Below are 12,421 nucleotides of genomic sequence, written 5' to 3'. Positions count from 1 at the left end.
AGAATTGCACGTGTGCTGTGAGCGCCGACCACAGGGTGGCGCTCACAGCGACGGGCAATCAGTAACCATAGAGGTCTCAAGGACCTCTATGGTTACCATTCACAAGCATCGCCGACCCCCGATCATGTGACGGGGGTCGGCGATGACGTCATTTCCGGCCGCCCGGCCGGAAGCGGTAGTTAAATGCCGCTGTCTGCGTTTGACAGCGGCATTTAACTAGTTAATAGGTGCGGGCAGATCGCGATTCTGCCCGCGCCTATTACGGGCACATGTCAGCTGTTCAAAACAGCTGACATGTCCGGGCTTTGGTGCGGGCTCACCGCGGAGCCCTGCATCAAAGCAGGGGAGCCGGCATCGGACGGTATAGTACGTCCGATGCCGGTAAGGGGTTAAAAGGGTGTTAGTTTATTATAAATCGGGAGCTTGTGTCATTAAATCTCTACAGGACATCTATCGATCCCATTTATTCTATCTATCAACCTATCTATCTAAACTTCCCTATCTACATATGTATATAAGATTGTTTTAGAAGTTTGTGAACATTAAATTACATAGAGATTACAGTATGTAAAAGCTGATGTTAAAAATAATTGCATACGGATGTTACAGGGATACTAATTGGGAAAAATTGCATTATACTCACTTAACACTGGCATGACATTTGTCCTACTTTTCTGGGTCAACAACGGAGCGATTTTTTTTATACTCGAGTGTAGGCAAAGCAGCCAACAGGTGCTCAGTATCTTTCAATACTGTTAGAAAGCCATTTAGGTGATTCCTTGATGAAGCTACTTGATAGAATGCCAAGAGTGTGTAATTGTTTTACATGTGTTTCTTAACTCCTTGGTTTCATATGTGTTCCTTTTTTGGCTTTAATGCCTTTAATTCTGAATCTACAATATGAGCATTTCAATAATAAGATCCAGGGAAACCACGGCTTGAACAAATATTGACCCATAGAACAAGGTCATCAGGTCAGTTTTACAACAAAAAACCTCATAAAACCCCAAAAAAACAGGTGGAATTGCTTTGTTTGTTTTCAATTTGATCCTACTTTGAATTTTTTTTTTTGCTTTTCAGTACATTACATGGTAGAATAAACAACATATCTAGAAACTACAACTCGCCCTGCAAACAAGCTCTCATACTGCTATGTCAGTGGAAAAAAATATGTCTTTAGGAAAGAAAAAAGAAAAAAATGGGAGCATTTCCAAGGGGTTAAACCATGTTCCTTCTGTCTTCTTAAATCGTCCCCATTATGCGTCGGCGCTATGTGGATAATAGATAAATAATTCATAGTTTCTGCTGTTCTGTATTGTATGCAAGTCAGAAGTAAGAATTTTTAAGTTTCTATTTTACATATTGTGTCAACCTATTCTACAGAATAGTACACAAACTGTAATAATACAAATATTCACATATACACACCCTAGTGCCAGCCCATTCTGCAAGAATACATTTTAGCTGTATTATCTGTACAGTTTTAAAACCAAAGTCACATTGGCTTATCCGCCATGCTTTTCTTTCCATCTCTGCTTACGCAGATTGACTGTTGTGTATGAGTGAAAATATCATCTGATTTTCATCCAGAAAACTCAGATAATTTTCATCTTTACTGTCATCCGCGTGCCATACCTGTGTTTGTATTTTACTTGAATGTGACATGTGTGTCCATATTTTATATCCATGTGACATCAGCAATTTAAAAAGTACATGATCAAATAACATTTCCTAAGTTAATGTAGTCGTCCACAACTCGGACAATTTCTTCTGGATCCCTATGTTTTCCCCCAGTAAAATAACACTTTTACTCACCTCTGGTGCCGGTGTCATTCCGGCGGTGTTAGCACTGACTTTCCCAGGGCTTCCGTGACTTTATTGTGTTTTGCTATCCCTGTGGCTGATTGGCAATGGTTTCATTCACTCTCCTCTCCTTTAGACAAATCAAGACATCCAGAGGAAGTAAGAGCTGCGGCTGCTCTCATTTCCTCCATATGTCAATTACATCTGTAGAAGAGGAGAGTAAAACCAGCGCTGATAGTGTGACAGAACAATGTCATGCAAGCCCCGGGAGAATGGCGCAGGCATCGGAAATTAGTATAAGGGCTCATACTCACATGCGGAAAACTCGGATGAGTCTCGCACTTCAATACCCAGCACTGCACCCGGCACTCAGGAGCGGAGAGTGCGGCTGCATCTATTGCTATGCGGCCGCACGCTCCGATCTGAGTGCCAGCAGCAGCGCCAGGTATTGATGTGCGAGACTCATCCGAGTTTCTCGCAAGTGAGTATGAGCCCTAAGTGTTATTATTTTACTGAGGGGAAACATAAGGATTCAAAAGGGGTAGTCCGAGTAGAGCGCAACCCCCTAGAATAAATGCAAAATATCTGTAAATATCTTGGATGCCATCCAGATGATTCTTATGGGATCCAATTTTTTGACAGTGCCCTGTAGGCTTTTGTAGGCAAGTCTCATCCATTACTAGAAAAAGATTAAGAATATTTTTTTTCATGGGGAAACCTGGTTTTTGTGCTGCAAGTGTCTTCCGAACAGCACAACTGAGTCACATTGGTCAATGTCCTCTCCAACTTCTAGGGCTCGTTCAGACGAATGTATTAATTGCATGTGTGCTGTTCACGATATGGAAAGCACACTGACCAATGCAATCTAAAGTGGTAGTTCACATGAACGTCTTTACACTCAAGCTGTTGGTCAGTGCTTAAAAAAATCACAGCATGCATTATTTTGATCCGAATTTTGGATCAGTGTCTCAAACAATCAATGCATGAAAAGTGGATCACATACGGTTTATCATCCATATGTCATGCATTTTACATATATACAATAGATTACAATTCTAAGATAAGATAGAAAACCGTCTATTTGTCCTTTATTAACCCCTTAACGACCGCCGATATGCCTTTTCGTGGTGGTCATTAAGGGTAATTAAAACCACAGCGCCATTAATTAACAGCGCTGTGGAAAAAGTGTATAGCGCCCCGAGGTCTCGGCTATATCCGGGGTCTTGCACATCAGAAGAGAAAGAAATAGGGTCCCCCGGTCCCCCCCCCGATACTTACCGGTGTCCCTGGGTCCTTTTGCTTCCCCCCATGGCTGCTGGCATTTTCTTCCGATAAGAAAATGGTGGGGGCATGCGCAGTGCGCCCTCCGAGATCTGCCGGCCAACACCCAGCAAAAATAGGAGATTTTTTTCCTATTGGTTCATTTTGATCACTGTGATAGACCCTATCACAGTGATCAAAATAAAACAAAAAGTAAATGAACCCCCCTTTATCACCCCCTTAGATAGGAAAAAATAATGAAATAAAAATATATATTTATTTCCATTTTTCCATTAGGATTAGACTTGGGCTAAAGTGAGTTGGGCTAAAGTTGGAGTTAGGGTTCGGGCTAAAGTTAGGGTTAGTTTAGTTTGGGGCTAAAGTTAGGGTCAGGGTTAAGGTTGGAGTTAGGGTTAGGGTTGGGGCTAGGATTGGTGTTAGAGTTTGGATTATGTTTATAGTTTGGATTAGGGTTAGGGTTGGGATTAGAGTTAGGATTGGGATTAGGGTTATGGTTAAGGGTGTGTTGGGGTTAGGGTTGTGGTTAGGGTTGGGATTCGGGATAGGGGTGTGTTGGGGTTAGGGTTATGGTTAGGGTTGGGATTAGGGTTAGGGGTGTGTTGGGGTTAGAGTTGGTTTCTCCTGTGACCCTTGTGAAAATAACAAATTGGGGACTAAAAAATCATTTTTGTAAACATTTTTTTAAATTTTCTCAGCTCTGCCTTATAAACTTTAGTGAAACACTTGGGGGTTCAAAGTTCTCAGAACACATCTAGATAAGCTCCTTGGGAGGTCTAGTTTCCAAAATGGGGTCACTTGTGGGGGGTTTCTACTGTTTAGGCACATCAGGGGCTCTGCAAATGCAACATGGTGTCCGCGGACCATTCCATCAAAGTCTGCATTCCAAAACATCACTACTTCCCTTTCGAACCCCGATGTGTGCCCAAACAGTAGTTTTCTCCCACATATGGGGTACCAGCATACTCAGGACAAATTCGACAAAAACTCTTGGGGTCCAATTTCTCCTGTAAACCCTTGTGAAAATAAAATATTGGGGGCAAAAAAATCATTTTTATGGGAAAAAATTATTTTTTATTTTTACGGCTCTGCATTATAAACTTTAGTGAAACACATCTAGATACATTCCTTGTAGGGTCTAGTTTCCAAAATGGGGTCATTTGTGGGGGTTTGTACTGTTTAAGCACATCAGGGGCTCTGCAAACTCAACAAGACACCCGCAGACCATTCCATCAAAGTCTGCATTCCAAAAAGGTCACACCTTCCTTTCCAAGCCCTGACGTGTGCTCAAACAGTAGTTTTCTCCCAAATATGGGGTATCAGCATACTCAGGACAAATTGGACTATCAGCGTACTCAGGTCAAATTGGACAGCAACTTTTGGGGTCCAATTTCTCTTGTTACTGTTGTGAAAATACAAAATTGGGGGCTAACAAAATCATTTTTGTGGAAAAAAAAGATTTTTTATTTTCACGGCTCTGCATTATAAAGTTTAATGAAACACTTTGGGGTTCAAAGTTCTCACAACACATCTAGATAAGTTCCTTGGGGGGGTCTGGTTTCCAAAATGAGGTAAATTGTGGGGTGTTTCTACTGTTTAGGCACATCAGGGGCTCTGCAAACACAAAATGACGCCCGCATATCATTCCATCAAAGTCTGCATTCCAAAACGGCGCTCCTTCCCTCCCAAGCTCTGCCATGCACACAAACAGTGGTTTCCCCCCACATATGAGGTATCAGAGTACTCAGGTCAAATTGCACAACAACTGTGGTGGTCTAAATTCTCCTGTTACCCTTGGGAAAATAAAAAATTAGGGGTGAAAAGATCCTTTTTGTGGAAAAAATATGATTTTTTATTTTCACGGATCTACGTTATAAACTTCTGTGAAGCACTTGGGGGTTCAAAGTGCTCACCACATATCTACATAAGTTCCTTGGGGGGGGTCTAGTTTACAAAATGGTGTCACTTGAGGGGGGTTTCCAGTGTTTAGGCACATCAGGGGTTCTCCAAACGCGACATGGCGTCCAATCTCAATTCCAGCCAATTCTACATTGGAAAAGTCAAATGTTGCCCCTTCCCTTCCGAGCTCTGCCATGCGCCCAAACAGGGGTTTACCCCCACATATGGGGTATCGGCGTATTCAGTAGAAATTGCACAACAAATTTTGTCATTTATTTTCTATTTTTACATTTGTGAAAATAAAAAAACTGGTTCTGAAATAAAATGTTTGTAAAAAAAAGTTAAATGGTCATTATTTTTCTTCCACATTGCTTCAGTTCTTGTGAAGCATGTTAAGGGTTAATTAACTTCTTGAATGTGGTTTTGAGCACCTTTAGGGGTGAAGTTTTTAGAATGGTTTCACTTTTGGGTATTCTCTGTCATGTACACCCCTCAAAGTAACTTCAAATGCGATTTGGTCCCTAAAAAAAATGAGAAATCGCTGATCAATTTTAACTTTCTAACAAAAAAAAATTGTTTCTAAAATTGTGCTGATGTAAAGTAGACATGTGGGAAATATTATTTATTAAGAATGTTTTGTGACATATCTTATTTAAAGGCATAAAAGTTTAAAGTTTGAAGATTGAAAAATTTTATAAAATATTTTCCATTTTTTTCATATATAAACGCAAGTTATATCGAAGAAATTTTACCACTAACATGAAGTATAATATGTCATGAAAAAACATTCTCAGAATCAGCAGGACCTGTTAAAGTGTTCCAGAGTTATGACCTCATAAAGTGACTGTGGTCAGAATTGTAAAAATTGGCCTGGTCATTAAGCTGCAAATTGACTCAGTCACTAAGGTGTTAAATTGTTCTTATAAAAAAACAAAATAGACTTACAGATGGCATATGGACATAAAATCGGACACAGGGATGACAATACGGATGAAAAATCATCCTTTTTTTCTGGATGTAAATTGCACAGTTTTGCATATGCTCGTGTAAATCCAGCCTAAGTTACTAGTTACTTATAGTGCATGCATGTAGAAAAGACAGGAACACTTTACGCTACACTGAAAATGTTTTTTGATAAGAAGTCTATGGTAGAAACAGACAGCCGATGTAGTGGAACAATCAACACTGAGTGATTAATAAAAAGTAGAGGAGGCAGATTATAAGGACCTCTTGGTCTTTCTCTGCCGTCGCTATTGTATGTTTCCAAGTTTAAATGTATTCATAAAATAATAGCTGAATTGTTTCCCAGCAATGGAAAATGATTTAATGAAAAAAGAAGATCCCCAGACACTTGGAGCAAAAGTGCAAAAACCTTCTAGTACAATGTATGCATACTTTTTCTTCTGACATAATTAAAAGCATAAAACCAGTACAAGTTTACACACATTTCCATTTGTCACGCTACATGTGTCAGGGTATTCATATATTAAATAACCACAGCGGTTTAAAGGGAAATACTAGCAAGGACTAGTAATTTGCCATCTATTTAAAATTTGTTATGATTATAATTTTTTACTGCTACTTGTTAACAACATTTTTAGACAACGCCTTCTATGTTGGAGCCACTATGGTGATCAGCGGGGTCCCACTCCTGAGAGCATTGGTAGAAAGCTGACTTTGGCTGGTCAACCAGATATGAAAGTAGCTCATGGCAGCCATGCAAATGAATGGCCATCCAAGGCCAATATATAGACCTTGAATCTGACTTGCTGGATGGGAATTTTTATTTTTATCAAATAACAAAAAGCAAAGTGGATAAACAAAAGAGAAATTTACATCAAATCAATATTTGGTGCGATCGCCCTTTGCTTTCAAAACAGCAGTATAATATTTCAACAATGTGCTGTTGAAGTTTTTTGAAGAACCAACACATGGGCAACACTGAATGCCATAAACACAGTGGTCCTGCAAGGAAACAGTGCAGCAAATAAAAGATAACATCATGCTTACTTCCCCTCATATTCAGGAGATGTCCAGCAGTGACAGAACTGTGGCAACCAGCAATGATTTCTTTAAGAAAGATGAAGACTGCAACAAAATCAACAAAGCTTTACTTATCAGAAAGAATACTGTAGCAAAAGTGATGCAAAAATTTAACAAAGATGGAACTGTAATCATCTTACAGAGATGTTCAGGCCAACCACAGAAATAATCACCTAAACAGAAGAGTATGGTGTACACTGCAGAGGAATGGCATGCATGGGTGTCGTCCACAAAGGAAGCCTCTCCTAATGCCTATGTTCAAGAAATTCTGACTACAATTTGCCAGGGCCAATGCTGAAAAAATGTGAAGATTGCTTGGATGCCACACTCTGGAGTGAGGAGACCAAGATAAATAATCTTGGAACTGATGGCTTCAAAACTGTGTGGTGTCACAAAGGTGTGGAGTACAAAGAAAAATGCATGGTGCCCACAGTGAAACATGGTGGTGGCAGTGTCCTTATGTGAGGCTGCATGAGTGCTGCTGGTCTTGGGGAGCTTTCATTGATAGTATGAATTCACAGATATACTGCACTATATTGAAAGAGAAGATACTACCATGACTTCGTGCCCTTGGTAGACGTGCACTTTTACAACATAACAATGATCCAAAATACACATTTAAGTCCACTGTTGTATTTCTGACAAACAACAGGGTGAAAGTGATTAAATGGCCAAGTATATCTCCTGATCTGAACCCAGTATAACACCTACAGGCAGTTCTGAAGAGAGTATTCAGTATTCGGGCTCTAAAAGAGGTTGTTCTTGAAGAACAAAAAAAATAGATATCACAGTATGTCTAAAATGTGTTCATTCCATGCCTAGAAGACTTGGTGCCGTTCTTAGAAATCATGGGGATCATACCGAAATATCAGATGGAGATGTTTTTATGTGGGGTGTATTCATTTTTGCATCAACTAATTTGAGTAAAACTGAAGATTTTGTGATGAAAGTTATATTATTAATCTTATTTCCATGTTATGGGTTAAAAAATATTCTATTAAACTCAGTCTTGTCAAGATTTTGGAAATTGTTCTTATGTTCACTGAAGTATTGACTAAAATCTTACTTTTCAAAGGGGTGTACTCATTTAATGCACATATAAAAAACTCATATACTGTATGTTTATAGAGAGTTAAATAACAGATGGAAATAAATGTGCTGCATGATTCATTGGACCCGTTTAAGCCTCTGTATCAATAACTTTGTTTTTTCTAAGAGGTTAACTGTGGCAATAGTTGAATGCAGGGTATTTCAGAATAAATGAATGAAAATCGTACAGTGGACGCCAGGAAAGCCTGCGCTCCTGAAATTGAATGTTGCTTTTCCTGAATAGCCAGTTGACCTTCACATCTCCATGTTAGTCTATACTTCAGGTTCCACTTTGAATTGGGAGCAGAGCGTGCTGAGCTGGAGCAATGCGAGGGTGATGTTTTGTAACTTTTATTCCAATCACAAATGGAAGGTATTGATTTTGGGAAAGCAGAGGCAGAGTGGCAGGCGCCCAATTGAGGAGAAACAAAAATGAAATACCAGAATTGATTGGTTCCACTGACCAGGACGACTTTCTTACTTAGCTGGTAATATTTCACACGGAGAAAGGTCAAAGGTTAGGCTGTGAATAGCCCTTCTCTGCCATCATAAAGTATAAAATATCTCTCATTTCTGAATGTCATCAGCCTCTCATTGATGCAAAAAGAATGTCAAATATTGTACGACACAGAGAACAAATTGCTGTGAAATCCAGGAAAAGACTTTCAAGCACTAAGATTTGGGGTGGTGGAGGCTAATCCTTGAGCGGGGCGACATCAAAGCAGTCTGCGCGGAGTAGTCGCGGTATCGGGGAGCAGAGGCTGGTTAGGTAGGGGATGTTTATTGATTAAGATCGTGCATATCAAAATTCCAAGATTCTGCTAAACACTTGATGTGTGAGGAGAGGTGTGCTGATTAATGTATGTGCCCACTAACGCGTTATGATATTTATCTGCAGTAGAGAATTCTGTATTCTATGCTGCTGCTGCATCAGGTATATGGTAGAGGATTAATTTCCCAATTATAAATAATCCAAATCATATTTGAAAATCAAGGAAAAACCAGACCTGAATGTAAAAGCTATATCTCGTATAACAAGGCGTCTACACAACCGTCGCAAAAAGAGAGTATGATAAAGTGCTTCCCCGTCTTTAGACTAAGTGCTCAATCTTTTATAATCCACGGACCAGACTACCAGAATTAATCAATCTCAAGGTAATTTAAAGGGATGTAACCATCATCTGAGGCATTTATGGCATATCTAAGGTAAATGGCTGATAGATCCAAATTTTGGGGCTGCCATCCGGTCCTTTTCTCCTCCATTTTCATTTTACAAAGGTAGAGGTGATGCACATATGTGAATCTATCTATTGTCATTTATGTGAGTGTTTCAATAATTCTACTTCCATCAACGACAATGAAGATACCTGCAATCTTGCATTGCCTTTTCTCCACCTTATATCAAGAACCTAATTCAGCCAATATTTGTGGATGCATGTGGTTTCCTGGGCCACATGTAAGCCACCAAAAATGCAGATGAGCATGATCATAACCAGACAGATGGTTTGGACCTAAAGAAATTGACATCTAGGGGCAAAGGTGGTTTATCGAGCCAAATGTGAGCCACCACTAGACACAGACAAGCATGACAATGACCAGATGATTAGGGACTACATAAATTGACATCTTGGGGCACATGTGGTTTCCCAGACCACATGTGAGCCGCCACCAAACACAGTCCAGTATGTTCATAACTAGATGTTTAGGGACTGCAAAAGTTTAGGGGCGCATGAGATTTCTCTGGCCTCATGTGAGCCGCCACCAGACACAGACAAGAATGACCATGACCTGATGGATTGGGACAACTAGCACGCATATGGTTTTCCAGGGCCACACCTCTGGTTTAGACTCATTTCATAATGGAATTGTTTTTAGAGAGTAAGTGGCTCCTCAAACAGAAAGTTAAATCTATATATGAGTTAATATTAGCTCAGATCTGAACAACAGGTGAGGTAAGCTGCCAGAATTGGTTGCTCTGTATGCCCCTTCTTCAGTCACTCTGCTAATAGTTATTGGAAGATTACAGTGACATTCACTTGAATATGTGGTGGCAAGCGAAACAGCACATATTTTAAGTGTAATTAAGACCATTTTATTTTTGTGAGCATTTCCCTTTTGATGAGATTACAGCGTTCTCTATTGCTGATCTACACGAAATTCTTTCCAAGTTTCAAGAAGCCATTAACCTTTCTTCTCCTTCTCTCTTCCAGCTATGCTGTGACGGTGCAGGAATCCTACGCTCACCCATTTGATCAGATTTATTACACTCGCTGCACAGATATCCTCAACTGGTTCAAATGCACAAGACACAGGTAGGTTGTTGGCAGTATGATCCTGCATGGTACGTTGCATTGTGCATGCTGGGGGAAATGGCAAGGCTTACAGTGGCCGACTACGTTAGGTGTATACCGAGCAGATGCTCTAATTTCGACCAACGAATATGTATGACTATGCATAGAGTAAAATAGGATTGACTGATCCTGCTGTTCCTTTGGGAGATAAGCAACCACCATAGATCTCTGGCAGTGTCTTTCTCTGCTTACTCCATTGGGTACACAAGCATGCTCTCTAGGGCCAAGCTTGCATGTATGGGATCATTGTGAGGAAGAGCTGTCAGAGGAACGAGCATTCAGCCGTCAGCATCCTAACAAGTATGGTCAGCCATGTAGATGTCCACTATTCTGTCCTGAGCACTTTTCTTCCTTTGCCATCTGAATAACCCTGCCTACAAAAAACTCATGATATGCTGTCATGTAGCCGTGATAGCATTACGTAGTTGCTGAAGATTTATCTGATTAAAAGAGCATGTTATATCAGCGTACTATGGTTGTCATAGATTGTGCCGCAGATTATGCTGCATGAGTCCGCGACCGCTCCTTTATTGCATTCATGCATGTTTCACTGTGAAACACCACAGCGATTCAAGGAAAACAAATGTTTAAGAACTGGCATCCTATTTGTGTATAGGGAGAGACCTGTCAGTATAGGGGAGGAGGCGGGAAGAAGCTGCCGGGGACCTACCTCTTGGACTAGTCATCCTAATTGTCTCATCTCCAGCAGAGTTTTCAAAATATGGTTACTCTGAAATGCCATGGAGTTTTATAGTAAAACATGCACACCTGAAATAACGGATCCGGTCTCTGATTCATGCTTCCCGTGTTTCGGGCAGCATGAAATAGCTGTCTAGTTCTTCTTATATAGCAACTTACAGATATTGCATGTAGCCGTAGGGCGTATATACCGCAGGTTGATAGCCTAGTCATTAGCAGACAGGTAGGCTTCATCCGTAACTACAATTCTCCAGTAGGTTGTGACTTTTAACCATTGTTCACGTGTTATTGATGGGCTTAATATATAGCAAGAATACGCCACCAGCTTGAAACCATTAACAATGGATCCTTGTTTTCATGGTGTTAACACCTTGTTGTAATGAAATGGTGAGGTCTTCTGCTGTGGGCCAAGATCTTCAATTTTGCACATACTTTACATGCACATTTCCGTTTTAGCATATGACAGTATCACATGTTTATCTACAATTATAGAGGAAATCTTACTTTTTTTTTTTTTTTGCATTTTGCCCAATGTGGTTCCAACAATCCTGCCATTGTCAAATTCACCACAATTGAGACAATCTCAGGGAAGTTACCTGCCTCCCTTGTGAATACCGTACTGTCTGGGCACAGATAAAGCACAGATTGGGGGCAGGCGGAGCAGAGAGGAGAAAGGTGGTAGATGGTGGATGGGTGATTCTCGGTTGGGATCCATGTCTGGGATTGTACTCTTAAAATCAGGAATTCTAGAAAATTTGGGACAGTTTTCAAGGAAACCCTGTGGCTGAATGGAGGTCATACATTCTTTTCCACTACATATATTTCTCTTCAGGGATATTATATTGTCATACTTATGTACAGTACCCGGGACAGCTCCCGGCGAATGCAGGTAATATTTAAATATATAGAAAAATATATAAAAGTTCATATCAGCCCCACAGTTTCCTAGAGCATAAAAATAATCTCACAAAAGAAAAAGCATATTTGATATTGCTGCATAAAAATATCATGATATTTATCCCATATTGTGAAATGAAAAATGGAAACAAAGTCTAAATGGTTGCTTCTCCTCCCGAAAATGGAACAAAATGTGTTCAAAAAGTCGTATGGTCAGAACAATGTTACTGTTAAAAACTACTGATGGTACTTGGAAAAAAAAAGCAAGCTGTGGTATTTTATTGACTGAAAAATAAAAAAAAGTTACAGATTTTGGAAGGCAAGGAGAAAAAAAATTGAAAACAAACAGAGGGCCCTTGTAG

The 12,421-nt window shown here is 40.0% G+C and overlaps 1 protein-coding gene across 11 annotated transcripts in view; it reads left to right on the top strand.

Moving 5' to 3' along the window:
• The window catches only part of MEGF11 (multiple EGF like domains 11), a 739,878-nt gene that overhangs the window by 189,377 nt on the left and 538,080 nt on the right, over positions 1 to 12,421 (top strand). For all 11 annotated transcript variants that reach the window (XM_069766385.1, XM_069766388.1, XM_069766379.1 and 8 more), the window contains exon 3: positions 10,323 to 10,424. In XM_069766385.1, coding sequence (XP_069622486.1) covers positions 10,323 to 10,424 — 102 coding nt within the window. The remainder of the gene's footprint in view (positions 1 to 10,322; positions 10,425 to 12,421) is intronic.

The sequence above is a fragment of the Ranitomeya imitator genome, chromosome 4 (assembly GCF_032444005.1).
Source record: "Ranitomeya imitator isolate aRanImi1 chromosome 4, aRanImi1.pri, whole genome shotgun sequence".
Taxonomy (NCBI): domain Eukaryota; kingdom Metazoa; phylum Chordata; class Amphibia; order Anura; family Dendrobatidae; genus Ranitomeya; species Ranitomeya imitator.
Note: the sequence above shows the minus strand (reverse complement) of the source record. Positions and strands in the feature narration are given on the sequence as shown.